The sequence below is a fragment of the Cyanistes caeruleus genome, chromosome 15 (assembly GCF_971803275.1).
Source record: "Cyanistes caeruleus chromosome 15, bCyaCae1.hap1.1, whole genome shotgun sequence".
Classification (NCBI taxonomy): domain Eukaryota; kingdom Metazoa; phylum Chordata; class Aves; order Passeriformes; family Paridae; genus Cyanistes; species Cyanistes caeruleus.
The window spans coordinates 3,589,912-3,617,896 of NC_141715.1; the positions used below are offsets into that span (position 1 = coordinate 3,589,912).

Genomic DNA, 27,985 nt, shown 5'->3' on the forward strand with positions numbered 1-27,985 from the left:
AACCAGCACTTCATGCTGGGAGAGATGACTCCAAGCTGACTGACCCCCAGGCAGATGGGCTGATAGCAACAGGACACCGTGACCCCCGTGGAACAGTTTTATTGCCAGACACTGAACATATCAACACCTAAGCAGCTGCCCGAGTCCTGCTCTGGCCCCAGTGCACCCCGTGAGCTCGCTCACAAGTCCGTGGTGGTGAAGGTGGTGTTGAGGTACGCTGTTTTGGTGGGCTCCTTCAGGTTCAGGGCTGCCACCAGCACCTCCTTGTCGGTGGGGTCTGTTGGCCGCATTTTGACCTGCTGCAGGAGGAGAGCGTGGTCAGAAGGGATGGGGACAGACATGTAAGGACAGGGACACCCATCCTTCCTGGAGCTGAGGGCTGTTGAGGGGTGCAGAGTAAAGGACACAAGGGGTCCATAAGGCCCTGGGGATCACAGCAGAGAGAAGAGGATGCAGGATGCTGTCAGGACTCCCAGCTGGCAAGCACTAGCAGCTCTTGGCACACTTACCTCAACCTCAAAGTGGTCATCTGCTGGTGCATTTACTGTATTTTCATCCAGGGAATTCATGCTGTGGAGAATGGAGGGTGGGAGGTAAAAAAGGACCCAAGCACTGGAGAAATGAGGTATGAGGTGACAGCCTGTGGCATTTGGGACCTGCCCACAGAGCTCACCTGGTCACAGAGATGGAGTCCTCGTGGAAACCCAGATCGTGGGAGGGATCGAGCGGGTGGTTCAGCATGGGGTTGGCCCTGGTCAGGGATGGGTGGCAAGTAAGAGCTGCTCCTTGGGGCACTGCAGCCCTTGGGTGTGGGGACAAGCCTGATTTCTCCCCACCTGCTGCAGGGAGCTCCCCACTCACCCTTCAGCATTGTACTGGTTGGTCCCAGGGATGCCAGCTCCGTGCTGTGCTGTGACAGGATTGAATGTTGTGGCCACCTTCAGAGCCTTCATGGCACTCAGCTTCCTCTTGTAGCTGCAAAGCCCAGGCATGGGGTGGGTGAGAGGGGCAGGGAGGAGCTGGGCTGTGGGATGGGGTGGGCAGAAGCGGGTTGGAGGATAGGGATGGGTCTGGGGGTGCTGGTGAGGATGGAGGTGCTGGGGGATGATAGGAGGGGCTGCAGGCAGTGAGGTACCTCCTGGTGGTGAGTACCAAAACCAGGGTCATGACGAGTATGAAGATGAGCAGGAATGCTGCCAATCCTGCGATAATGCCAATCAGCTCTATCTCCTTGGTGGGCTTTGTCACCTCCCCGGGGCCCTGGCACAGATCACGGGTGAGGGCACTGTTCCAGCCAGTGGAACTCCCCAGCCAGCCCCAAAGGGGTTGTTGCCCTCTCCCCGTGCCCCTTGCCTGGCCCCACTCACAATGACAGCCAGGCCCAGTTTCACCAGCTCAGCCAAGCCCAGCGGATCGGACTGTATGAGTCTGCCAAGGAAAGCGGAGGTGTGAGCAGCTGGGCTGGTTCCAGCACGTGGCAGTGCCCGTGCACAGCCCCAGCACTCACGTGCTCAGGTCATTGACGTCCAGGGCAGTGCCATTGCTGTACACAAAGTAGGCCTCCATCACTGACTTGGCATCCATGCTGCAGAATCAGAGAGATGGGGGGAGTGTGGTGCTGGGGTGCAGGGCATGGTGCCCTGCTCCAGGGTGACACCCCTGATGCCACCACCATGTCCCCTTTCCCACCACCACTCACTGGGTGTCACGGGTGTCCTCCACGCTTTGGATGGCCACCACGTAGACTGCTGCCTTGGTCACGGTGGTCAGGGCCCTAGGAACAAGAGAGAGGGCGGAAGTTGGGCTGGACATCCTGCTGTTCTGCTCACGGGCACAGAAAGCAGATGGACCCCCTGAAGCCCCCTCTTCTGGTTAGGACCAGCCTGGCCCACCCCATTCATAGTCCATGAAGCTGAGAGACACAGCTGGTGGGTTCAGCTGTGCCTCCCCCAGCCCAGCACCCCTTACAATTTAATATTTTCGGAGTTACTCTGGACTTCTTCCACCGTTGACAGGAACTGGAGCCGAACACGGTAGCTCTGATCCACTGTGAAGATCTGTGTGTGGGGAGCAGGGCTGAGTGGAGCTGGGCCGGGCTCGTGGCATCCTGGGACAGGGGTTGGGGGTGACACTCACATTCAACATGGTCTGTACTCTGTGCACTGGTTCCTCACCATCCTTAGCCTCCACTGTCACCTTGTACTGCCCCTTCAGTGATGCATCAAGGTTGCTGGACACCCTGTGAGAACAGGGACATCAGCGATCCCACTGCACTGCACAGGATGTCCCCTGCCACCCCTCAAGCTCCATCCTACCTGCATGCCCAGCCAGGACTCCAGAAAGGCTTTGTCCCCTTTGCAGCCCATGCTGGCCCTGCAGCAGGCAGGAGCTGAGCTGCATCCCCCCACCCCAGCCCAGCCCCATGGCCTCACAGGATCCTCCCGATGTAGGCGCCCTTGTCGAACGTTGTCGATATCATGAAGAGGTTCCCAAAGGGCCGAGTGACCCCGGTGTCCTCCACAAGCACCACACTGATGATGGAGAAGGTGATGTTTCCCCCCATCCCTGAGTCAACATCTGTGGCCTGCAGGGACAGAGCATTGCAGGAGCATGGGAGGGAATGGCCCCTGACTGCCCACGGTGGGGACAAGTGAACAAGGCTCCACAGACTACACAGATACAGGCAGGCAGTTCCTCACCTTCACAGTAGCCACTTGCAGGCCCGTTACAGAGATTTCAGGGACAACCACTGCCAGGAACAGACAGATGGATGGTGCAGTCATGCTGGTGAGCAGCCAGACTTTCTGCAGACCCCACACCCACACAGCCCCAGGGTTCCAAGCACCCACTTCTGCCCTTGGCCCCACAGCCTTCATGGAAAGCACTGAGTAACCCCAGCCTGGGCCCTGCACTGCTCAGCCCTGCTTGGGGCTTGGGGAAGATCCTCGCTGCTGGTGAATGTGGCAGGGCATGTGTGGGTGCAGCGAGGAGCCCATGTGTTGTGCCAACCCCGACTGCTCACCAAAAGTCTCTGAGGTGGCCTCGAAGACTGGCGTGTTATCATTCACATCAATAATGATGATCCTCAGGGTTTCTGCAAATGTCCCAAAAGCAGAGTTCTGATCACCAACAGAGCAGCCCTGCAGCATCATCCTCTGCTTCCTGTGGGAGCCCTGTCCTCCCAAAAGGCTTAGATCAAAAGAGCTGGGGACACCCTCCCTCCGTAGCCAAACCACCCAGCTCCCACCCTGCTGTCCACAGCTTCTTGTGGGGCGTGGGAGAGCCCAGCACCTGCCATGCCCAGGGGTGGTGGAAGGAGCGGGCAGTGGGGGCCGTACCGTTCTGGCTGTAGCGGTTTCCCTTCTCAGTGTACAGGTCCTCCACCCGCAGTGTGAGCAGGACCGTGTCACACACCTCGTAGTCGATGTCTGAGCTGTTCACCAGCACCGAGCCGTTGGGTGCCAGCACGAACCAGTCCCAGCACACGTCCTCAGCACTGCTGTCCCCCTTGAAGCAGGAGACTGCCAGCTCCTCGAAGACCAGCGAGTGGTTGGTGTCAGGGTCGAAGGCGTTGAGCGTGCGGATCAGACCCTGCTGTGTCCCGTTCTCAGCCACCGACACGTCCCGCAGTGAGTCTGGCAGGATGGTGGGGGACTCGTCATTGACATCTAGGATGTGGACTGTCACTGAGACGTTGGCCTTGTCCCCTGCGTTGTCTGCAGCCGTGTTCTCTGCCAGCACTGTCAGGGTGAAGAACTTCTGCTGCAGTGTGTCATAGTCCAGGGGCATGTCAGGGTCTACGGACAGCTTCCCACTGTATTTCCCCGGCCCCATGCGGGATGAGCGGATTAAGAAGTTGCTGGAGCCACCGCCTCTTTCAAGTTGGAATGAAATGCGGGAATTGATCTCTGTCCGGTCGGCATCTGTGGCCTCCACCTCACCCACGAAGGACTCTGCAGCTGGAGAAAGACACAGAGTGGGCAGTGGGCACTGACTCAGGGCCATGGCTGGTCCCACAAGTCTGGCCATGCAATTTCTACCTGGAGATTCTTCAAAGACTGAGAACTCATAGGACTGGTTGAGGAACATGGGAATGTTGTCATTCAGGTCCTGCAGGAGACAAAGCCCATGGCTGTAGCCCTTCCAGGAAACAGGATTCCCCACAGCCAGCTGGGGACAGGAGTGTGGGCACCTGTCTTGCCCACAGGCAGGAGCTACACAAGCCTTCTCCTGCCTCCCTGCATCAACTATTCACTCTGCCCCCACAGAAAGCCTGGAGACACAGCACTCTGCCACAGCCAGGGATTCCACATCTCTGCCCTGCCCATCCATCCCAGTTCCAAGCCCCAGCCTGCCCCAGCATGTCCCTGCTTGTGCCCAGGGCTCACCCCCACGGTGATGGTGACGTTCACCATGGTGCTCAGCTGTGGCTCGCCGTGGTCATACACCATCACTGTCACCACCATCTGTCCACGCTCATCTTCCAAGGCCTCACGGTCCAGCGGCTCCTTGCTATACATCTCACCTGTGACTGCATCGATGGTAAAGTTGTTGCTGAACAGTCCTGTCAAGATCTCGAAGCCCAATTTACTGTTGCAGCTTCCAGGCTCGTCATTGTCGATGGCCTGAAAAGGTCAGCGTTTGGAACAGGGCTGTTGGGCACCTTGGGGACTGTCAGTCCCTTCTCTCTGACATCCCTGCAAACCCCCCACCTCTGTTGGTACATACCTGGATGTGGGTAGTAACATTCTGCCCCTCATCCACTGAGATGAAGTAGGAGCCAATGATGACGGGTGCCATGTCATTGGCGTCCAGCACGGTGATCTCCAGCACCGTAGTGCCCACCAGGTTGCCCCCATCCTTGGCCTGGAGGTTGGCGTAGTAGATGGAGCGAGTCTCCCTGTCCAGCAAGCTCCCGTTGTACACCAGCAGTGCCCCGGTTGTGGCGTTCACCGTGAAGATTTTACAGCTGTGGCAGACACAGAGCCTTCAGGCCTGGAGCCCACTCTCCAGGATGATGCATTGGTCATGGCTGGCTCCACCCTTACTTACATGGTCTCTGGGAGCAGCTGGTAGGTGATCTGGCCCAGGATGCCGCTGTCTGGATCATAGGCCTGAAAGACAGAACGAACCATCTGGTCAATCTGTTTCAGCCCTCAGAGCAGTGATGAGTTTGGGGCAGTGGCTGTTGTCCCACCCTTGAATACCCACTGGCCCTGAGTCCTTCCTGTGTGTACAGAGACATCAGTGCCCTCAGCACAAGCTGCACTAGAAGTGTTAGGTGTGCCCAGTGCCCTGCTTGGGGACAATAGGTGTGCCCAATCCCTGCTCAGTGCCTGACCGTGATGTTTGGGGAGATGATGGTGCCATCGGGGCTGTTCTCTGTCACATTCAGGTAGTAGGTGCTCTGGGGGAACTCAGGGATGTGGTCATTGCTGTCGATGAGGTCGATGGTCACGGTGGCTGTGGAGCAGCAGTCTGTAGGGTTCCCTGTGTCATTGGCAATGATCTGCAGGATTGAAAAGGGACTGTGTCTCACATGAGTCCCCAAACATTAGGGGCTGTTACGCTCCAGCTCCCCTGCACCAAACAAACTGCCAGGGCAGAGCCCTGCTCTGCTTTAGCTCCTGAGCTCTGCAAGAGGAGGGTTGTGTCCCCACTGTGTTCCAATGCTTGCAGGGAGCAGGAACTGCCTCCACAGAGCAGTCCAGCCCTACAAGTCCCACCTGCACCATCATGACATGGCTTATCTCGTAGTCCACTAAGGATGAGTTTTGCACCAGGATCTGGACTTCCCCTGCGCCCACAATGGTTGTGGGGAACACAGTGAAGGCGTTGGCATTCGGACCCTGCAGGCTCAGCTCAAAACTGCTGTTGATGCCCTGCCAGGGAGAAACAAGAGCGAGGGTGAGTGCTGCAGCCAGGACAGACACCAACACTGCAACCCAGCACCATGGACAGGCTCCTACCTTATCTGGGTCTCGGGCAACGATGTTGAGGTTGGACACTGGCAGTCTGGAGGAGGAGTGCTCTATGATGTTGCCCATGAAGTTGTTCTGAGCACTGACAGAGAAGTCGCAGCTGGACAGGGAGCAGTTGTAGAACTGGGGCTTGTTGTCATTGACATCAGTCACCAAGACTGTCACCAGGGTGCTGGCGCTGGCCACCTTGCCGTGGATATCCAGGTTCTTCTCAACTGCCTGGGCAGGAAGAGAGAGCAGGTTGGAGAGGAAGAGGAAGAGGAAGAGGAAGAGGAAGAGGAAGAGGAAGAGGAAGAGGAAGAGGAAGAGGAAGAGGAAGAGGAAGAGGAAGAGGAAGAGGAAGAGGAAGAGGAAGAGGAAGAGGAAGAGGAAGAGGAAGAGGAAGAGGAAGAGGAAGAGGAAGAGGAAGAGGAAGAGGAAGAGGAAGAGGAAGAGGAAGAGGAAGAGGAAGAGGAAGAGGAAGGTGTTTCCCTTGCTACCTCCTACTCACCGTGACTTTCAGTAGCACTTCCTCGCTTGGCAGCTGCTCACGGTCCAGGGGCTCACTCACAGTGATGATGCCCGTTGTGTTATTGATAACAAAAGGAACACTGGCATCTAGGACAAGGGGACAGCAGGAACCAGTAGCAGCCACTGGGAAAGGCAGGCCTGGCCCTCTCTCTGCCAGCAGGTCAGGCTGGCAGAGCCTGCATGCCAGAACCAGTTTCCAGTTTGCTGCCTGACCACCACTCCTGCTCATGCCATCATTTCATCCTCTGCCTGACCCATTCTGTCCCATCACTCACTGCTGATGATGTAGAAGATTTCATCATTCACCCCTGTGTCCTGGTCCATGGCGGTGACGGTCAGCACAATGGTGCCCTGTGGGAACATGGCCATCAGGGCAGGACCTATGCCCTCTCCAGCTGCCCACAGGTCTGATGGCCCAGACACTTCTGGGCATAAGGACCCCCAGGGAGGGCCAGGGGCAGGGACATGACACTGGGGTAGGCAGGCTCCTGACCAGGTCGCAGTTCTCAGGCACAGAGCCGGAGTAGGGCGCATTGAGGAACCGTGGGCTCAGGTTAGGCATGTCCTTAATGGTCAGGGACAGGTAAGTAAAGCTCTCCTGGACAGTCCAGTTGTTGTGCAGCCATCCTCCACCATCCTGAGAAGCAGAGCACCTGTCAGTCCCACAGCCCCCTTACCTGGCAGCCCTACACCCCCAACCTGGATGGTCCCCACCTGGGCAAGAATCTTGATCTGGTAGAAAGTGTTCTTGGAATAGTCCAGGGAACCATTGAGCACCACACTCCCATTGGGCAAGATATAGAAAAGCTGGAGATTCTTCAAGTTGTCTGGGATCACCTGAGCAAGGGACATCATCCTCAAGGCAGGGACCAGAGGTGTTCCAGCAGAGATGGGGACTCAATCCCCATCCTTCTGCCAGGCTTGGCCCATGTGGACCCCTGACCACCTGGCTCATTCTTGGCCTGAAACTGTTCAACACCTTGCACCCATTGCCCAGTGGGTGTGACCCAAAACCTCCCTGCACCCCAGAGATGTGGGTCTGTCCTGGCCATGTCCCCCAGCACCTCAGTGCCGCAGGGGTGGCCCAGGGGTGGGTTTGGGTATGGTATGCTCTGTGCTCACCTCCTTGATGCTGTAGCTGACTTTGGAGGCATTCCCAGTGTCGCTGTCGTTGGCAAACACAGTGTAGATGATGCTGTGCAGACTTGTGTTCTGGGCACACAGACGGGTGGAGGTGGCAGAGCAGGGGGTGATGCTGAGCCTGGACCCTGCCAGCCCCACCCTGGGGTGCTCTGGCCCTGCAGTAGACTGTAGGTACTGCCCAGTGCCATGTGATATACAGTGACAAGCTGCTGTCCTTGCTCAGGCCAGGCAGTGGCTGGACCCCCTCACTACCCTCCCTGGGGCCCCTTGGGAACAGAGGCTACACCCCAACCCTGGAGCTGCTGGATGGGGGTCAGACTTAGCCCCACACCCCATCTACACCTTGATCCAGCGTCAGGCTGTCCTGGGCTGACAGGTAGCTTGGGCACACCCTGAACAGAAACTCATTGCAAGGGCAGAGTCCCAGTCACATTCCAGCGCCTCAGGGTGACACAGAGGCTGCCATCGGGAATTGCCCGGGCACAGAGTGCTCCATTGGTGCAGAGGGCACCATTGATGACCCCACGCCCAGACACACTGTCACCACACACCCAGGTGTGGAGTCACACAGCTCCCAGCCTGTTGTTGTCCCACTGCTGGCACACCCATGCCACAGGAGCCACCCAGCACCCCTGCCCTGCTGCTCCTGGGGGCTGGGAGGTCTCAGGAAGGTACCTCAGGGATGATGGCATTATACGGCAGGCGTTGGAAGACTGGGGCGTTGTCATTACGGTCCTCCACGATGACGGTAACTTTTTGGGAGATCTACCAGGTGTCAGAGAGGGCACAGGGTGGGTGTGTGGGAGATGGTGGCCAGCAGAGCTGGGTGCAGTTCTGGCAGCTCATGCCCACCCTAGCCAGCCAGCCACCTGCTTCCAATTGCCTTCCCACTGAGCCTTGTCCGTGGACCTGTCCATGGGGGCTCCCTTCCCCCTGCAGTCACCCAGCCCTTGTCCCAGCACTCACCTCACTATTTACACCATCCCACACTCTGACAATGATGGTGAGCCTGGCCTGGAGCTGAGGGGACACAAGGTAGGACTTGGTCAGGGCCAAGGTGGAGCTTAATCCTTGGATGGCCCCACAGAGCCCCAACATCTGTGAGGACAACTCTCCCTCCAGGAGCAGGGTTTTGGGGTCAGGGAGTGACCCACAGGTTCTGTCCTCCATCCCCATATCCCCAGACTCCCACATCTGAGCCCATCCTCTGCCCACACCTCACGGTCCAGAGAGTTCCTCAGTGTCACTCTGCCTGATTTGGGGTCGACAGAGAAGTAGAAGGCGTCTGTCCCGCCGATTTGGTAGGTGAGAGGGTCGTTGTCTAGGTCATAAGCCTCCAGCTGGAAAGCAAACTGGCCTGGGGGCACAGGCTGTGTCAGTCCCTGCCCAAGAACCCCCCGATTGCTCCTCTGACACCCCAGGCCCTTCTCGAGACCACCCTACTCACTCAGCTCCAGGTCCTCAGGCACGTAGACAATGGTCATGTTGATGATGGGGACAGTGTTGCCTGAAACTACAGGGGAAGAGGAGCTGAGCACCATCGCTGTGCTGGGCTCTGCTGGCACACCCACGTCTGGCAGCACCTCCTCAGCTCCAGCCCCAGCTCCCAGCCGTGGTTTGGGGTCTCTATGGGAGGCAGGGGAACCCCCAGCCCTCTCATCCTTGTGCTCATCCCACATCTCCAGACCACGCTTCTCTTCCAGCTGCAGCCCCCATGCTTTCCCTACTGTCTGGCCCTGCCCTGGCTCTCCAGTGGGGTAGGCAGCAGTTTTGGGTTCGCAGCTTCCCCCAGGGAATTGAGAAAGAGTATTGGGGGTTGAAAACAGCTCCAACACCTCCCACCCACCCATGCCAGATGCCAAGAAGAATCTTTACCTGTTGCCAGGAGGAAGGGGAGCAGCACCAAAGAGTGCCATGCCATCCTGCCAGGATACCTGTGGGCACAGGGGACAAACACCTGAGAGACTGAGACCTGTGCCCCAAATCCCTCCCGGGGAGCAGCCACCAGGGCAGGAAAGGTGCTGATGGGGACAGTCCCCTCTTCTGGTGAGCAAACACCAGGCTCCACACTGCACTCCTGGGCATGGGCTCCCTGAGGACATGGCATGGGAGAACAGGATTCACCTCCAGCTACAGGAAACTGGATGTGTGCCTGGGGAACCCCAGGAGCCTGTCCTGGGCATGGCTGGAGGCTGCATTACTTGTGCCCAACAGGGCTTTCCCAAGCAGTGTTTGGAGTCCAAGAGCAACCCATGGCATGACCACGGTGTCTCCCTCCCCGTGCCAGAGCCTGTGGGCAGCTCCACAGGTGACAGACACCCCCTACTCCCCGCCCATGGAACAAGGTGCCCATAGGGGCCGGGATAGGGGCCGACATCCCTTACCTGTGGCTGTGTCCCTGGGGATGCTGCCTCTGCACTTGAATTTTGACACTGCCAGACCTTTGCCTCCTGCAGTAAACATGTTCATCAATCATTAACTGCAATTAAGGGGTGAGAAATCCCTCTCCTGTCTTCTGTACTCCTTGTGCTCATCCCACAGCTCCCACCCAGCTCTGCTCCAGGCTCAATCCCCAAAACCAGGTCCCCAGGTCTCCACACTGGGTGCTGTCCCTCAGGATTCAGCCACCCCAACCTACATCCGTGGGATCCCAGCTCCTAGAAGGGGTGTGGAGCCTACAGGGATGCAGAGGGATCTCAAACCCCAGGAAACCAAAATGGGGTTAGGAAAATGCCCTGCATCCCCTGGGCTGGGGGCACTGGGGTCCTACCAGGACAGGGGGTGGGCACCAACCTTGTTGTGTGGCCACTGGGGCGGGCGCCTGGGGCCCTCTGCAGCCCCTGCCACCCACTTCCCTCCCCAGGGGCCTGGCCCAGCCTCCCTGACCTACTTCAGACCCACTAGGACAAGGGTGGATTGTCCAGCTCTGCTCAGGCAGAAAAGGGCTGGGAGGTGGTGGGGGGGCACAGTCAGCCTGTTGGACCCCTGCATCTGTGGCCCTGTTCCCTGGGTAACCCACAGGACCTGGATACTGGAGAAACACTGGAGTCTCCCCAGACACTCAGCCTGCTCTGAGATTCCCATCTGACCTTACACCTGGGTCAGAGAATCCCCAGACAGGGGGCTACAGGGGACAGGCTGTGACCAGCCCTTAGCAAACCTCTCCTGAGCTGGTCCAGGACCACCCCAGTTCCTGCAAAGGCTGCTCCAGGACATCCTCACAGACACCCCATGAGCTGTCAGGGGTTACCTGGGCTGTCCCAGGGTGCCTCCCCCAAGACTCCTGGGCTGGTGCTGGACACCATAAACTGTCCCTGGCTGTGCTGGGGCACTTCCACACCTCCCAGGGCTGTCCTGAGTCATCCACAATTTCCTGAAAGGAGATTGTAGCTAGGTGAGAGTTGACCTCTTCCCCCTGGCAACCAGTGAAGGTTTAGGTTGGACATCAGGAAGAATTTCTTCACGGAAAGGTTTGCCAGGCATTGGAATGGGCTGCCCAGGGGCATGGCGGAGTTACCGTCCCTGGAGGTGTTTAAGACTGGATATAGCACTCAGTGCCATGATCTAGCTGACATGGCGGTGTTGGGTCATAGACGGGGCTGCATGATCTCTTTTCCAATCGAATTGATTCAGTGAATCTCTAACTCCTGGGATGCTCCCCAGCCCAGTCCCGGGTGGTGTTACTGCGCTGCCACTCGGAGCAATACGGCCGAACAGCTCCGCCGTGCACTTTTACCGGCGCCGTTCTTGGGCTTATTACGGCAGGAGGCGGCGGGCGCGCCCATCGGCGCGGCGCGGGGGGGGAGCAGCGCGGCGCGGCCGGTTCCATCGGCGCGGCGAGCGCGGGGGCGCCATGAGGCGGGGCTGAGGCCGGAGCGGGAGCGGCACCGGGACTGGCACCGGCACCGGGACGGACACGGAGCCCGGCGGGCCCGGCCGCCGCGCCATGCGAGCGGGCTGAGCGGCGGGCAGCGCCGGGGCACGGCACCGAGCGCCGGGGGCGCGCCTCCCGGAGGTAAGGGGCGCGGCGGCGGCCGCAGGCCCGGGCTGTGCGGGGCAGGGCCGGGGCACCAGGGGGAGGCGGCGGGCAGGGCCCGGGGATGGAGGAAGGGGGAGGGCAGCCCTGGGGCAGCGGGATGGGGAGTGCGGCGGGCAGGGCCCAGAGCGATGGGGCGGATGCAGGGCCGCGGGGCCCGGTGCGGCGGGCGGAGGAACGAGCGCGGCCCGGTGCGGCGGGGGCTGCGGGGCCGGGCCCGGTGCGCGGAGGGGCGGATGGCCGGCGCGGGCGGGGGTGGCGGCTGCCGGGGCATTGGGGTTTGGGGAAGCGGCCGTAAAGCGCAGCCAGGCCCGGTGCAGCCGCAGGGCGGTGGGAGGAGCCCCTGCTGCTGGGGGAGCCCCGCGGGGACAAGGAAGGCAGCGGGGAGGGATCCGGAGCGCTGCTGCCCATCGGGGCTGTCTGCGTCTGACCCGGCCGGAGTCCCTTCGTAGGGTCTCCCGCGACCCCGGCCGGGCTGGGGTCGGGCTTTTGCTGAGGCTGGTGCTGTGTTCTCATCCGGCTTGGCACCTGGCGGTGTCCCGTCCATCGTTCCGCCGGACCCGGTAAACTGTGCCAGCTCGGGGCAAGCCCCGGTGTGGGATAGGGGACGGGAGGGGAAGTGGTGAAACTCTTCGGAAAGTTGTCCCTGGGGAGGAGGTAGGAAACAAATGAGCCTGAAGTGACGGGGTGGGGGTAATGGTACCCGGGGTGGTGGCAGGGGCACAAGCCGTGCCACCGGCCCGGCAGGATCTGTGCTGGCAGCGTGGGCTGTGTGTGGGGCCCGTGGCAGCCCTGTCCCAAGGAGGACGTGTGGGATCGCGTTGTGGGCAGCTGGGATGCGCTCCAGGATTTGCTCTCCCGGGCAGGAATTGAGCTCTGAGGCTAGGCAGGTGCTGTTCCTCCGTCTGGGACAGCCCCTCTTCCCAGGAATGCGGCTCTGTTTTGTGCTGGTACCTTGTCCACCAGCTCTGCACCGGCCCCGCGCTCCAGCAGATCTTGGTGATCCTGGCACAGGCTGTGTGTGCCTGCAGCTCCAGAGATCATCCCTGCGCTTGCCTTCTTGCTGTCCTGTGCCAGTGCCTTGCTCTGTCCCTCTGTCACCTGCTCCCATGTCGGCTCTGACGCCGCAGGACCTCGAGGCCCCCCTCGAGGTGGGGTCTTGTGCCCCGGGGAGATGCGCAGGGCAGAGCCCGGCGGGGCAGGTGGGTCCCCGGGGCCAGGCAGGAGCCCCGGGAGGAGGAGCAGCTGTCGGAGGAGAGCCGGCTGCGTCTGATGTCACTGCGGTGCATGGTGGGTAATTATGCACGTTGCAATGAAAATAATAAGGCCGGCTCCATAGTGGTGTCTAAAAATACTGCTAATGCGGAGTGCCTGCTGGGCGCCTTTGTTTGTCACCTTTGGGTGTCTGCTCTGGGGCTGGCCGGGTGGTGTCACACGCCTTGAGCAGTGGGTTAGGTTTAGCAGGTGAACTGTGGCCCCTCCATTCGCCCCCACATTGGGACACGGTGCCAGTGGAGACAGGGCAGGTGTTGGCATGGGAGGTGAGGCAGGAGGCACCTATGTGTGTTTGGGAGGCTCCAGTGCCACCTCTCAGCCATGGAAGGAGTCTCAGTGGGATGGCAAAGCTTTGTTCCCTTAGCCTTGCTTGGAGCTGGGCACTCTCCAAGTGGTGGCTGTTTTGTGTTCCAGAAATCTGCCCTGATAGCCTCTGGCAAGTACCAGCTGGTTCGAGTACAGAGCAGGATTTGGGCCCTGGTGGTGTGGTCTGTCCATCACTGGCACTGTGTGGCCAGGGCAGAGCTCAGTGGAGATGGGGACCAGCTCTCTGCCGGACCTTCCCTCTGCGGCTGCCTCCATGGTGTGTCATGGCACTGATAGGACTCGGACTGTGGCAACTGTGGCTTTCTGGCTGAGCAAAGGTGGGAGGGAGGAAGGGATATGCACCTGGAACAGCGGGAAATTATGTGATAGGTGCTGGGGGGCATCTGGCTGCTGGCCCAGGCCAAAGGCTGCTCAGCACTCTGATGTCCACTCTGTGGGCTCTGCCTGGATGCTCTGGGTGCATCTCTGGCTGCTGCTGTGGTCCCTCCATCTACTGCCAGGCTCTGGAAGCTCCCACTGCAGCAGAGGGAGAGGCTTGCAGGGGTGGCAAGGGCCATCTGGAACCTACTAGCCTGGCAGGGGGAAGGTGTTGTGTGGCAGGGCAGCAGCAGAGAGCTGTGAAGGGCAGGAAACACTGAGCCTGTGTGCCTGGGTCTCAATGAGGAGTCTCTTCCGCTTTGTGTGCAGAGGTCAGAGAGGTGGTGGTTGCTCTTGGTTCCCAGCTGGTGCTCGTGGTGGGCTCTGACTCCAGATGTCAGCTGTGGGAACTGAGCCTTGTCCCTCTTCACTGTGGAGCAAATAGGGGGATGTCACCCTGCTGGCATGCTGGGCTGCTTTGCCTTTAGGGTCATGGCTGCGTTCTTGGGGCCCTTCACTGGAGAGGGAGCATCGCTGCTGCCTCTGTTCTTGCTGCTTTTTGTTCTTGCCAGCTCCGACCTCTGAAGCCATGCATGGCAGTGGTGTTCCCCTGAGCAGTGAAACACACTGTCCCTACCTGCTGTGCTGTGTGGCTCCCTTTGGTGAGTGAGGAACAAAGAATGGGGTAGGAGACTTTGTGAATCCCATTGATCCACACCATGGAAGCTGCGTGTTTGCATCTGCCTGTCCGGGACCAGGGCCCTGTGAGGGGAATTGATCAAGCTGTAAAACCCAGAGCCAGCTAATGAAATAGGGACTATAGATTTTTATTTTAAATGGAAGAGAGTTTAGGAGAGATTTAATTATCCTTGGTTTATGGACCTGTTAGAGGAATGAAATAACAGCTGGCAGGTAAGGGCTGGGCTTCAGCTCACAGCACTTTTCTCCCAGGTTGTCTGCAGAACTGGTCAAGTCCTGCTACCCAGGGTAGAGTGGGGAACAATGTAAAGTCACTTGGAGCATAGCTAGACAGGGTGATCCTGCTGGGTGTCCCTGCTTCCTGCTGGGAGTATGTGTACTGAAATAGCAGAGGGTCTGGCCCTGGGCAATTGGGGCTGGTGTAAGAACAGCTCTCCTTGGTCCCTGGGGCTTGGTGTGGGCCAGTCCTTGAGCTAGTGAACATCAGAGAGTTCAGGAGGCCTGTACTCACTGGGCTGTCTCTCTCTAGGTGTCATTTTCCTGGGGCTGTGGGCACTGATCTCTCATTGATGCCCATGTACCTGCGCAGTGTGTGGAGTTTGTAAAGGAGAGCTGCAGAGCGCTGGGATTTGCTGGGCTCAGCTGTGTGTTGGACACAAGCTGTAATGCTGTCACTACAGCCACTCCTCCTGTGTGCATCCACTCCACTGTCACGTGAGGCTGGCCGCAGGGCACGGCTCAGGAGGTGGTGGTGGCAGGCGGCACAGCGCTGGTTTTCAGCAGAAAAGCCTGGCTTCTGGATGCTTTTGGGGTTTTCACCTCTTTATTGAGGAGATGGGGCATAGCATTTTACCACCATCCTTTGGTTCCCTGCTTGGACCAGTCTGGAGAAATAGAGCTTGTCACCTGCTGTGTGTGGATCATTGGTTAGCCAAGGGGTTTGTGTAGGGTGCCAGTCTGACGTGTCCAGAGGCTGCTAAAACATCCAAGGAAGTTGCTGGTGCTGGGGAGCTCTCTCAGAGCCCTCCGACACTGATGCAGGAACTTGGGAGAGCCAAGCCCTGAGCCCTGCGGTCATGGAGCTGCATGAGGATGTTGCGTGGCTCCCTGAGACAGGTCAGTTCCAGAGGGGAGCAGCGTGGATCTGTGCTGTCAGCTCACAAGGGTGTTGGGAGAAGCCAGCCTGCTGACTCTCTGGGCAGCAGAGCTGCAGCATGGTGCCTGTCCTTTCCTCCACCCTTGCACCTGCAAGTCCCCAGCATTTCAGGGCAGGAGTTGTTTCCTGGAGGGCACAAGCAGACCATGGGGCCCACGTCCAGTGTGGTATGTCTAGGTTTTCTGGAGTGGGGTGGTTTGGGAGGGCTCCATACTTCGCTGTGTGCATGGCAGAGGGTGAGGTTGAGCAGTGTCCCCAACAAGCAGCACTCATTGCATGCCTTGGGAATATTATTTTCCAGTTGCAGGCTGGGCCCTGGAGACCTGCTCTCACTGGCTGCAGAACTGTAGTTCTGGGTCTTCTTTGGTTACCCTGGAAAGCAGGATGAAGGTTTTTAGCTCAACCATGCAGAGCAGAGAGCTGGCCTGCAGTACTGTGTGTTAGGAGCTGCTTTCTCTCGGGTGAGCCTGTGCCTTGGTGATCCAGGCCTCTGGCATCTCTTGCTGCTGCCCCTGGGAAGGGAGGGCCCATGTTCTGGCCCTTCTTCCCCCAAGCCTGGCAATGCTGAGGCACGGTCCCCTCCGGCAGGTTGTCTTTTCCCTGCTGTGCTGGTGGGGCTCCGTAGCTGCATTTGCATTTTGAGCCAAGTGTCTTAGTTGGTTTTATCCCCATGCCTGTGCTTTGGGAAAGTGGTGAACAATAAAAATCTGCTGTTGAGAGCTGTAGCAGAGGTCAGGCAGCTCCTATGCCCCAGGCTGCTCTCTTGTCACCGCAGTTGCGCTTTGTGTGCAGGGGCTGTCAGCTTGAAAGTCATGTTTTTGCTCTTAAAACCAACCTCAGGCACTGGTGTGGAGTTCTCTGAGTGATGTACGAGGACATATTGCAGCAAACCTCCTTTGCACTTAGGGTAGTGGTCACTCCCTGTTTTGGTGCATCTTGTAAGCAGCCTCTTGGCAAATTTTTAATCAAGGACAAAGGAGGGTAAACGGTTGCTGAAAATCATGAGTTTCTCTGAGCTTCTTTCTGAAAATGATCGTTGCAGGTTGTCGGTGTCCCTGCAGGCTTCTTAAAATGCAAAACAAACCACCCAGCCCAACTTCCTGACTGTCACTAGCGCTTTCAAGAGACGCTTCGTTTTGCTGAGTGGCAACGAAACTGCTTTTTGCCATCCACCAGCTCCTGGCTCTGCTTGTATCCCTTTGTAGGAGCTGCTCTGCCCAAGAGCAGTGGGGAATGTATCTGGAGCCTGGCCCCTCCTGCCCCGGGCCACATACTTGGCAGATGCCATTAACACTGTCCACAGCATGTAGAGAGCGGGCTGGTCTCAGAGAGATGCTTGTGGAGAGGTGACAGATGAGCTGGGTATTCCAGTGATGCTGTGTGGGAATGGGAAAGAGGGGTGATCCCTCCTTCCTGAGATGGCTCTGTCCCAGGAGAGATCTGTTTTAGGATCTCTCTGTTTTAGGAAAGGGCTGTCTGAAATGAGCACTGAAAAGTGAAGGGCAGAGGAGTATGGAGTCCTGAAGAGCAGTGTCTCATAGTAGGAAGGAAAGGAAGGACCAGGTTGGGGATGGACATGGTGGCATTTACTCTTTTCTTTTCAGCCATGTGCAGCTGAGCTGTGGAAGTGGCTGCTGCAAGATGCCTGGGCAGACAGAGGTGTGTGTATTTCAGCGTGCTTCTGTTCAGGGGAGAAGAGGCCACCCAGGAAAGAGGAGGACACAACCCATTCCTTGATGCTGCTGAGCTACAGTGGTGGCCAAGCTGGACCCAGTTGTTGCACCTGCAGCCTTCTGGTCATGCTATTCAGGTTGTTCTGGTGTTTCTAGGGTAAACGAAGGATGGTGGAGATCTCTGGAGATTATTTACCCTGTCCTAAGGAAAAGAAGGCTTGTTGCAAGCTTAGTGTTTATTTGTGAGTGTTCACTCTGCTTTGAACTTGCTGGATGGTATCAGTTGGGGTAGGTGTCAGGTGTGGATGCTACTTCTGAGGTCTTGGATTGCTACAGGCTCTGGCTCTTGGGGAGGAAGGCGCTGCTAGTTCTCCCTCTGCAGTGCAGCTCAGCCATGCTATTAGACATCAGAGAATCCACGTGGGAGAGATCGACAGGAAACTGGGCGTTATCAGTTCCGCTGCCTGTGCAGCTACTCCTCATGTCAGCATCCTCCACGTGTGTGTGGCTGGAGGCGTTTGATGGGAGTGCTGTCAGCCCGGGGGTGGGAGTGGGTGGTGTGTGATCACGGCAGAGGCGTCCCTGCCTCCACTGCCAGTGAACTCGGCTCCACTGGGTGTGTGGAATAGAGAGGGAGCTCCTTGCTCCTCCATCTCCACGGTGGAGAAGTGCTTCACCCTGTGATGTTGGGGTATCCCATGTCACCCCAAGGTGTAGGGACACTCCTGCTGCTCCTCCCTCCCTGCAGTCTTAGAGCTTCTGTGTTCTTGGGGCTGGTTTCTCCATGCTTTTTTTGTAGGCCCCAGGGAGAAAAGAGAAGGATCTGGGGCCTCTTTCTCTCCCTGGACTAGTGTGAGAGGCACAGGAGATTGAGGAGGTGAAGCACTGGCATGCTGAATATCGGGGAGAACACAGGCAAGCCTCCAGTAGGAGATGTGCTCTCACCACTGGATCACCCTGACTAATCCTGTGTCAGACCTGACCTATATATGGGGCAAGGGAGGTGGCATGTCTGTGGCAACAGATGGTCTCTTAAAGAGCCTGGTCTCAGGGAGACTTTGTCCTGCTGGCCCCTGGCTATTCTGAAGGAAAGGATGGGCCACCTGTCGGCTGTAGAGCAGCCAGGTTCAGCCTGAGCAGCACCTGCAGGTAGAGAGCTTTCTAAGGCTTATGGGCTGTCCCACTCACCAGGGGTGTTACAGGTCTCTCTGGCTGGACTGGGATCCCTTGTTCTAGCCTAGAAGTGCTGACCAGCCTTGCTGTAGCATCGTTTGGGCCCCTCACATAGCTTTTCAGGCAGAGCTCTGTACCTGGGGCAGTGTGATGTTGGTATTTGTGTGCATGGCTGTGTCCCTGAGACAGTGTGGGCAGAGCTGTTTCCACACGCTCTGATCCTGTGGCTGGATGTGTGGTGCCCCATCCTCACTGGGCACAGCCGTGTGCAGTGTGGCTGTGCCAGGGGAATGATCCAGCCTGGCTGAGCAGGGAGTGTGAGCAGCATGTGAGCTGTGTTCCATCGATGGCTTCTCCTGCTGCTGTCCCGAGGACATCGATAGCTGCTGCCCACGGGGGAGCTGGTGATGCTGGAGCGGGTCTGGAGGGAGTGGCTGCACAGATATTCACCATCTGTGGCCTCTGCCTGCTGCCGTGCTCTGCCCAGGATCAGACCGTGTCCTGGCAGCCTTGTCAAGGTGCAGTGTGGCCTCTGCCCACAAACAGTGGCAAAGTCAAAGGACAGAGTGGTGTTTTCCTTCTCTTCCCTGTAGTCCTCAGCTCAGGAAGCAAAGAGGCTGTAGTGGAATAGACCTGGAGGGTAGTTGTTCAGGTTTGGGCTGATTCAGTCCTTTGGCTCTTCCTGCTGGAGTTCTTGCCTGAGTGCGTGGCTCTGACACCATCATAGGTCTGTCCTGCTGTGCTGCCTTCCTGTCCCATGTGTCCCCCACCATGGGGACAGAAGCAGTTGGCTGTGGTGCTTCTGCCAGACATGGCAGACGGATCTTGCCCCAGAACGCTCTATGTCCTGGAGGATCCTTGAGCCTGGTGTAGTTTCTCCTGCACGCCTGGATTTGGGGTGAAGAGGTGAGAGCCTTGAGAGGGGCCTGAAGGGACCTGGGCACAGGGTTGGAATCAGGCAAAGCTGAATCCACTGCTCATCGCAACAATGAGCTACTGAATTGTTAAATCGTCGATCTGAGGTTTTCTTTGAAAGGGGTGATGCTACAAATTAATTAGCTCCCTTTTGGTTGTTAGCACTTTAAAGCCCAGCTGTCAGGGGAGGGCTGGTTTATAGGCATTACATCAGGGCTGCCGGCTGGCTCGCTCGCCTACCTGGGAATTTCTAAGTGTGCGTTGTAACCGGGTGAAATTTGGCTCGGGTGCAGCATCTGGTGCTCAGTGAAGCTGCTGCGATGCGCTGTCCTGAGCACGGGGATTTGACCGGTGCCTGAGCGATGCTGCTGGGGCACCCGGGGAGCCGGTGGCTCGGCCTCTCGGTGTGCGGCTCCCGGGAGCCGGTGGCTCGGCCTCTCGGTGTGCAGCTCCCGGGGAGCCGGTGGCTCTGCTTCACGGTGTCCAGCTCAGCGTTAGCCACCAGCCGGGTGAGCTGCAGGTGTGCAGGAGATAGTCCGAGTAGTTCCTGCTTCTTGCTTAATTAATGTGAGAGAATAGGAGGCTTTTCTGAAGCAAAAGGGGCTTTTCTGGTGCATAAAAGTTTCAACTGGCTACAGATGCCCTGGGAGAGCTGTCGGTGCGGGCGAAAGGCCGGTTGTGCTGAGCGGGAGGGGAGTAGCTCCTCCATGCCCCCGTCCCAGCGCGGAAGGTGACGGGGAGCCGAGCCCCTGCTTCCCCACCCCCAGGTTTTTCTGCCCACCGGCACAGAAGAACGGCGGCTCCCAGGCACACGGGGCTGCCGTCCCCGCGGTCCACCGGGCCCGCGGAGCTGCCAGCCCGGTGAGCAGGGGCCTGGGAGTGATGCGGGGGCACAGCCGCAGGTACGGTGCCACCAGCCTTAAGGCCTGTCCCAGCGGCGCAGGGTGGCCGGTAGCGGCAGCAGGCCGCTGGAGAAGGGCGGTGGGTGCCCGGTGCCGCCCGTTCTGGGCTCAGCTCGGTGGTCCCGGGCGGGGGTCGCTGCCCCGCGTGGCGGCCCCGCGCTCCAAGATGGCTGCGGACCGTGACACGCCTGGTCACGTGGGACGCGCGCGCACCGCCCCCCCCCCGGTGCCCCCGGCCGCCCCCCTCCTTCCCCCCCCGCGCCAGCCGCGCGCGCCCCCGGTGCCCCCGAGCGCTGTGACTCGGTCCGGTGCGTCCCGCTGTTTCTTAAAGGGACACGCACCCCCCGCGCACCCCGGCCCGCCGCGGCCGCCCCGCGCCGCGGAAAACAAAGAGGCACCGGAAACAACGGCGGCGGGGAGGGGGCCGGCCCGGCGGGAGGCGGGCGGGAGGGAGGGAGGGGAGGGCCGGCGGCGGGCCGGCGGGGGGGGCAGGCCCGGGCCCGGCGTCGGCGAACAAAGAGCGGCGGGAGGGAGGGGGCGGGGGCGCCGCAGCGGCACCGGAGCGGCGGCCCAGGCCATCGGTGCAGGTACGTGCGGGCCGGGGGGGGGGGGGCGGGAGCGGGGCGGGGGCGGGGGCCGCCCCCCGGACCCCCGACGGCACCTGCCCCGGGCGGCGGCGGCGGGGTCCGGCGGCCGCCTTTGTTATTGCTTTTGTTTGGCGCCGAGCACATGGCCCCGGAGCGGCCGCTCTTAAAGCCACAGCTCCGCACCGGCAGGGCTCCACGGCGGGGGGCGCGGGCTGGGTTGCGCTCCCGGCTGCCGGTGACCGCCGTGCCTCCCCGGGGTGCTGCACGGTGGGGCGCTCCGTCGGTGCGCTCCGGGATGTGCTGCTCGCCCCGCCGTGCGCCGCCGTCCCGGACACCCAGGGTCGGGCTCGGGTCGGGTCTGGGGGTGGGGTTGGGGGTCGGGGTCGGCCTTCCGGAGGGGCTGCCGGTGCGGCGGAGCCAGCGGTGACCCCGCTCCCGGGGGAGCTGGCGGCGCGCGCGTGGGAACGGCGGAGAAGGGGCTAAGGGAGAGCCCGGGGTGCCGGGACGGAGCCGGCGGCGGGTGGCAGCGGGATGGCAGGACCCCCGGGGCGGGCGGCTCCCCCGGCAGCCCCGGAGCCCAGCTCTGCCCGAGCAGATGGCACCGGGCGTGAGCGCTGGCACGCTGCTAACTTTGTTCTCGGCGGGGCTCGGGAGCCGCCTCCCCCCGCCCCTCCGAGGGGCTGCGGGTCTGCGATCCCCTTCACTTCAGAGCTGCGGTGTCTTCCGCGGGGTCACGGTCACCCTGCTCGGCGTGGCCGCTGGCTTACAGCACGGGTGCGGATGGAGCCAGGGGTACCCGCTTGGGACGGGAGGGTGGGTACCTTATGGGTACCGGTTGTGGCAGGACGAGGGCCGGGCCAGCTCTGTCCTGCAAGTCGGGGATGCCTCAGTCTTGCCTCAGGATGCCGTCCTGGGGTTCAGGGAACGCAGACAGCCCCCCGTTCTGGAGGTCGCAGGAACAGGCAAGCCCCTCTGTGGCTTCAGTGTTCCTCTGCAGATGTGTTGCCCATCCTCAAGCCCACTGCTGTGGTGCCTGGTCTGGAAGGTGCCCGCTGGATCACACAGGGCTTTGGCACCACGTGTGCTCCGAGAGTGAGGATTTGGAACTGAAAGCAGTTACACCTTAGGCTTCTTCAGAGTGGGGCTAAACCTGGGTTGTTGCTGCACTGTGGCCCTCAGCCCACTCAGGGGCAAATTGGAGCCGGGCAGAGTTTCAAGGTGGGCAGAATGTGGAGGCACTATGGAAGGAGCCTCCTGTTCAGGCACACCTCCTTTCCTGGTGACAATCACAGACAGGTTCTGGGGGTGCTCAGTCTGTGGCTTTTGCTTTTATTCTTCCTTTTTCCTACTAAAACAAAGAGAAATTTGCTTTCGGCTTTGTTTTAGTTTAGGCTTCCACAGTAGTGTGGAGATGAAGGTGAGGTTAAGAAAAGACTTGTATGTGGCACAGGACTTGCTCCACTGGTTGTTGATACTCATCACCCAAAAGTGACATTGCAGCTTCTCGCTGCTGGGCTGAGATCCCCCTGGTGAGCAGCATTCCCCAGGCTCCAGGTGCCCGGAGTGTCTTTCCTGTCCCTAGTGTGTCTTTGCCATGGGCACTGAAGAGGAGGTGGGGCTGAAGAAGCTGCTTTGAGGGGGCACCTCACCAGCCTCCACTGGATTTAGGAGTGTGTGGGCTGCGGTGCCAAGGCCACAGCTGCTGCCGTGTGCTGGCCTGGCACTGTGGAGGCTGAAGGAAGCTGGGCAATGGAAGGGTACCCAGGGAGGATCTCAGATACACATGGAGCCAAGGAAGGCCTTTTTGGGATCTAGGAAAGCAGAGCCTGGGGAAGCTCAGCCCCAAATGCAGATGTGTCCCCTGTGCAATGCATCATTGGGGCTGAGAGGTCGATCTGTGTCCTGGGGGGGAGCTCTGGTGCAGGAACACCAGTCAGGCTGGGTGCAGGAGGGGAGATTGGGCAAGGCCAGGGCAATGTTCCCACTATCCCGCTGCCTTGGGAAGTAGCTGGGTAAGCAGAGCTGCCTGCCTGGCTTCAGCACAACCCATGCTTGTCCCCTGCTCCATGGAGACTGTGGCTGCACCCTGTTTGCAGCAGGGAGTTGAAATGCACAGCCCTGAGCTGAAGGGCCGTGAGCCCTGCTGCCACCACCAGCCCCTGCACCCATGAATGGGGCAGCAGTGTCACTACAGAGTAGGATGTGCAGGAGTTCAGCAACAAAGAGCACCCCTCAGAGCAGTATCAAGGACCTGCTGGAAAGTCCCCGTGCCATGCTCAGGCTCCCTGTTGGCTTTGAGCAGGCTGGGATGCTGCCACAGCCACAGGGCTCTTCATCACTTTTTCCCTCCTGTCAAAAATGAGTGCTTCTCTCTCTCTCTGTGTCTGTGTTGTGCATGGGGGGGTGACTCTGGCCATGAAGGGGAGGAACAGTAACGAGAGGAAGGGGGACAGGCTCTTCCTAGCCCCTCTCAGTGCCATATCCCCAGGAGATGGGGTATGTGCAGCTCTGGATGGAGGAGCAGCAAGAGCTCCAGCTATCGGCATCACCATCCTTGTGAGGATGGAGCAGCAGCCTGAGCGGTGGCGGGACAGTGCCATGACCTGCTGTCCCTCTTGCAGAATTCAAGGTGCTGGTGTCTTGCCCTGCCTGGAGCGTGAGGTCCCGTGTGCCCATCTGCCTCCCGACGTCACCAATGCGACCATGGGAACTGGCAGTGAATAGGCGGCCGCCCTCTGCCCCTTTTGCCCAGCGCCGTTTCTCGGGGGGACCCTGCAGCAGCCCCGACCACCTCCGGCGAAGGTACGGGGTGCAGGGTGGTGTGGAGCCCTGTCCCCTGTGACACATGGGGGACACTGGTCCTGCTGGGGCAAGGCACCGCCTCCCAGTGGGGTTTGTGGGGCGTTGACAGGGAAGCACATCCACCTGGCCCAGCTGAGGGGTCCCTGGGGAGCAGGGGTCCTTTTTATGCTGCGGACACGGAGAGGGCACTTGGAGGGTGAGCAGAGAAGCTGGTTCTGGAGCCGTCCAGCCTGACGTGGCCTGGCACAATGCCCTGAGCATCTCACCCTGGGCACTAGGCTGGCACTGATCCTCCTGTAGCCATCCTACTTGGGGCTGTGGTGCCCCTCTGGCCTGGGGGGTCACTCCTGCTCTGTTTCTCTCCTGCGGTGGCCCCACAGCCCCTCTGCCAGGCGTCAGTGGGGACGACGCGACCGACCTCTGGCAACCCTGCTGGGCCAGGATGAGCCCCAGGTGCACCCTGCCTTCCCCCAGCAGCCGCACATCCCTGTAGATGAGCCCCGTGCCTACGCTCTTCCCAGCACGCCGCCACGAATGCTTCACCCAGCCACTCACCCGCCCCACCAGAACCCATTCATGGTGGATCTGCATGACCAGGTAAGTGCTGCAGCCCCCAACCCCGCTCCCAAGTGTGATCCTGTGGGTGTTCTTTGGGCTGGTGTCTGGAGTGGTGACGTGTCCTTGGGTCCCCTCTGGCCACTTGCTACTGGGATCACCCAGCCCTGAGCCTGCTGATGCTCTGGTTCTCTGAGATTTAAATCTTGGGGCCCCTCTGCCTACTGGGTATGTCTGGGGTGGTCCCTGCTCCCAAGGGCTGGGGACAGTCCTCTTGTAGGGCTGTTCATGTGACTGCCGTCATCATAATCCATGGTAATGGTGATGTGTTGGAGGCTGTGTCAGCCTGTCTGTGTGGAGGAAAGAAGGGTCCAAAACTCCCTCAAATTGAGCCCTCACTCAGCCTGTTCCTCTGGCCACACCAGTGGGATGGGCATGCCAGGTATTTTGTCCTAGTGCTGAGTGCCCAGTGTCCTGCTATGACCCTGTCAGGACAGGGACAGCTCAGACAGGGCTGTCTGACTGTGCCCTCGGCACCTTGTCCTTAGGTGCACCAGGGACCTGTCCCTCTCTCCTACACGGTTACCACCGTAACGACGCAAGGCTTCCCCATCCACGCTGGCCAGCACATCCCTGGGTGCAGCACCCAGCAGCTCCCAGCATGCTCAGTGATGTTCAGTGGACAGCACTACCCGCTCTGCTGCCTCCCACCCCCGGTGAGTCACAGCAGGGGACGCCTGGGGACAGCTTGGGCTGTGAGGGCCCAGGAGTCGTGTGGGTACCCAAGCCCACTGTAGTGCAAGTTTCTGGGAGCACAGGGTTCTTTGGAGGCCCTGGGGAGGGGGCAGGGGTGTCTGACCCTTGTTTTTCTCTCTGTCTCTCCCCACAGCTGATTCAGGCATGTGCCATGCAACAACTTCCCGTCTCCTACCAGACATTCCCCCCCATCATCTCCAGCGACCATTACATCCTGCACCCACCCCCGCCGCCAGTGCCCCCCCACCAGCCGCCCCACATGGCCCCCCTGGGGCAGTTCGTACCTCTCCAAGCCCAGCACCCACGTATGGTGAGTTGGGGTGGAGGGCCACGCTGGGGATGTGATGCACCCACCACCTTGGGGGTCTTGTCCTTCTGCAACCCCTGTGGGTCTAAGCTGGGGGTGGTGGGCAGGGTGCCCAGGGTGCCTCTGTCTTCATGGCGTCAGGGAGGTGTAATTTGGGATGCTCCTCCCAGCCTAACTCTTTGCCCCACAGCCTCTGCAGAGGATAGACAATGACGTGGACCTGCGAGGGGAGCAGCACCCCATTGCAGGGTTCACATACCCTCCGTCTCACCACGCTCCCACGCTGTCGCCCTCCATGCCGCTGCATTACCTCCCCCACGACCCACTGCACCAAGAACTGCCGTTTGGCGTGGTGAGTCCCCATCCTGGGGAGGAGTTGGGAACATGGTGGGGCTGGCATGACTCTTGAGTGCCCCATCTCTCCCTGCAGCCATACCCCCACATGATGCCCCGGCGGCTGAACACCCAGCGGTACCGGCTGCAACAGGCGCTGCCCCCACCGCCACCCCCTCCGCCGCCTCCTCCGTACTATCCGAGCTTCCTGCCCTATTTCCTGTGAGTACTGGTGGGGATATTGTAGAATGTGTAGGGCAGGAGTGGCACTGTGGATGAGGGCCACAGAGGCACTGTGTTGGCACAGGGGGCTCTGCCCCCTGGGGGGTGCCAGGGTGGATGTTTGGGTTGGTGGCTCCATGCTGACTGCCCTGTCCTTCCCCCCCAGTTCTATGCTTCCGGTGTCACCAACAGCCGTGGGGCCCACGATCAGCTTAGACCTGGACGTGGATGATGTGGAGATGGAGAATTATGAGGTGTGTAGGCTCAGTTTCTCCACAGTGATAGGATGGGAGAGCTGGGGGGGCTTGCTGGTTGTTCTACTGGGAGGGGAGAGCCTGGAGGGGTGCTGTGCCAGAACATGATATGAGCTGAGCCGGCCTCTGCACTTCCCTCCAGGCACTGCTGAACTTGGCCGAGCGGCTGGGGGAGGCCAAGCCACGGGGACTCACCAAAGCAGACATCGAGCACCTCCCGTCCTACCGCTTCAACCCCGAGAGCCACCAGTCCGAGCAGACCCTGTGAGTGAGCTCAGGGTGCACATAGAGGGCCTGGTGGGGGTCGGGGGCCGTGGCTGGCAATGGGGCTGTACTGATGGCTTCTTCCCCCAGGTGTGTCGTGTGCTTCAGCGACTTTGAGGCCCGGCAGCTTCTCCGCGTCCTGCCCTGCAACCACGAGTTCCACGCTAAGTGTGTCGACAAATGGTTAAAGGTACTGCCTGTGCCCGCTGTGCGGAGTGGGGTAGCGTGCTGTGGGTATAGGTATAGCCTTTTGCGTGCTGGGGCCAAGCACTGTGCAGGGCTGGATAAGCCACTCCTGGGATGTGGTTCCAGCCTTGCCAGTGGTGCGTGGTGGGGTCAAACGAATGCCAGTGGTGCTGCTCACTTGCCTCGTCTCCCTTTTCCCCCAGGCAAACCGCACGTGCCCGATCTGCCGGGCGGACGCGTCAGAGGTGCAGCGGGAGGCGGACTGAGGCTGGCGGGCGCTGTGCCGCACAATTCGCTAGAGGACAAGGACGCCGGGCTCGGGCGGGGGCCGCTGCCCGCTGCTAGGGCCTGACCCTGCGCTTACCCCCCCTCCCCAAAGCCTCTCCTCGGATGTGGTGAGCATTGAGCAGTCCGGGCTCCCGGCCAGCCCTCCTCCTCCCCGCCGGGGCACGGACTCGGCCGGACGCCTGCCCGCTGCGCTCCCAGGGCCCCGAATCGTGTTGTGCTGGAGGTGGGAGGTGCATGGCCGTGCCCTCTGCGCTCCAAAGACGCTGTTGTTGCTCCATCACTTTCCAGGTCTTTGTACTCTGCTAGGGAATTAGTGGTTTTTCCCTTTGTCACTAATTTTTTTTCTTACGATAGTTTTTTTCCCCCCCCTTGTTTCCTTTTCATTTCCATCACGTTTTTGGTTCCTTGGCCGTTTGCCCTAGGGGCGCACAGGCGGCTCCTCCCCTCAGCGTTGCTCTCGGGAGGACGCGGGGAGGAGAGAGGAGGGAGCGCTGTGGGTTTGATGCCGGCGGCATCCCGGCCCCGGGGACAGCCGGAGGAGGTGGCTGGCGGAGCGCGGCCAAGGTGGGACACCAGCAACCCCGCGGCGTGGCTGGGGCAGAAAGGCAGGAACACAGGAATGCCTCTGTCCCCGCTCCTGTGCGCAGCCTGGCACAGCCTCTCTCCTGCCTCGGCTGCCCTGGGGAGCCCCAGAGGGCTATGGCTGCTTGGGGTCTTTCGCCAGTGGGAGGATGGTGCTGGTGCAGCCCTGGCCCCTCTCTGTGTTCATTCCCCTGTGCCTGGCCAGCGCAGCTCCCGGGGCCGGGCCATGCGGCATCCCGCAAGGCAGCCAAGCTTGAGGAGGGGACACCAACCCCGTCCCTAGGGCTTTGGGCATGTGGTGTCCCCGGTGTGCTGCCCGGCCCCCGGCTCCTGCTCGTTTCTCTGTCCCGACGACGTAAATCAAGGTAGCCCCGTGGTCCGTCCTGCTGGCTGGACGGCGCGGTTTCCCCGGCTGGTGGGCAGCGAGGGGCCGGCGGGGCTGCGGCCCCCGGAGCGGGCGGGGTTTATTCATAACCTCGTGGAGTATTTTCAGTGCTACACTGGCCTTGGCCCGGCTGGTGCGGGGGGAAGCTGTGAGCGGTCCCCTTGCCACCGTATCCCCCCCTGCCTTTTCAGGGGCCGGGGGAGAAGCCGCCACGCCGCCGCCCGGCTCCATCAATCCCGCGTGGCCGTTGTTTTGCATGATTAATTAGCGAGGAGGGTGACGGGAGGCGGTGGCAGGGGTGGTGGTGAGAGCACCGC

The 27,985-nt window shown here is 60.2% G+C and overlaps 2 protein-coding genes across 10 annotated transcripts; one reads left to right on the top strand and one right to left on the bottom strand.

Moving 5' to 3' along the window:
* Nucleotides 1-83: 83 nt before the first annotated feature.
* Nucleotides 84-11,341, bottom strand: CDHR2 (cadherin related family member 2). Of its 5 annotated transcripts, none has more exons than XM_023935851.2 (33): nt 10,975-11,341; nt 10,019-10,084; nt 9,510-9,568; nt 9,082-9,147; nt 8,852-8,991; nt 8,601-8,654; nt 8,310-8,399; nt 7,614-7,703; nt 7,206-7,328; nt 6,985-7,128; nt 6,767-6,842; nt 6,472-6,578; nt 5,970-6,200; nt 5,727-5,882; nt 5,342-5,509; nt 5,053-5,114; nt 4,729-4,969; nt 4,389-4,625; nt 4,041-4,110; nt 3,339-3,959; nt 3,023-3,094; nt 2,700-2,749; nt 2,433-2,584; nt 2,137-2,239; nt 1,969-2,057; nt 1,700-1,774; nt 1,508-1,585; nt 1,368-1,428; nt 1,136-1,260; nt 862-975; nt 674-751; nt 510-570; nt 84-299 (listed from the first exon to the last, which is right to left on the bottom strand). In XM_023935851.2, the coding sequence occupies exons 1-33, from the start codon at nt 10,995-10,997 to the stop codon at nt 180-182; spliced, it is 4,002 nt and encodes a 1,333-aa protein (XP_023791619.1). In that variant the 5' UTR covers nt 10,998-11,341; the 3' UTR covers nt 84-179. The 5 variants fall into 5 exon arrangements, with proteins under 5 accessions (XP_023791619.1, XP_086707915.1, XP_086707916.1 ...); XM_086851789.1 differs by lacking the exon at nt 10,975-11,341 and adding an exon at nt 10,659-10,720; XM_086851790.1 differs by lacking the exon at nt 10,975-11,341 and adding an exon at nt 10,659-10,696 and having other exon boundaries at nt 84-296.
* Nucleotides 11,342-11,470: 129 nt separating this feature from the next.
* RNF44 (ring finger protein 44) lies at nt 11,471-27,894 on the top strand. Of its 5 annotated transcripts, none has more exons than XM_086851808.1 (11): nt 11,471-11,649; nt 23,356-23,536; nt 23,917-24,133; nt 24,640-24,807; nt 24,981-25,157; nt 25,345-25,506; nt 25,585-25,709; nt 25,876-25,963; nt 26,106-26,227; nt 26,318-26,417; nt 26,617-27,111. In XM_086851808.1, exons 2-11 carry the CDS (start codon nt 23,430-23,432, stop codon nt 26,677-26,679), a joined length of 1,329 nt encoding a protein of 442 aa, XP_086707934.1. In that variant the 5' UTR covers nt 11,471-11,649; nt 23,356-23,429; the 3' UTR covers nt 26,680-27,111. The 5 variants fall into 5 exon arrangements, with proteins under 5 accessions (XP_086707934.1, XP_086707932.1, XP_086707935.1 ...); XM_086851806.1 differs by lacking the exon at nt 11,471-11,649 and adding an exon at nt 20,676-20,734 and having other exon boundaries at nt 26,617-27,894; XM_086851809.1 differs by lacking the exon at nt 11,471-11,649 and adding an exon at nt 20,687-20,734 and having other exon boundaries at nt 24,014-24,133; nt 26,617-27,623.
* Nucleotides 27,895-27,985: the final 91 nt, after the last annotated feature.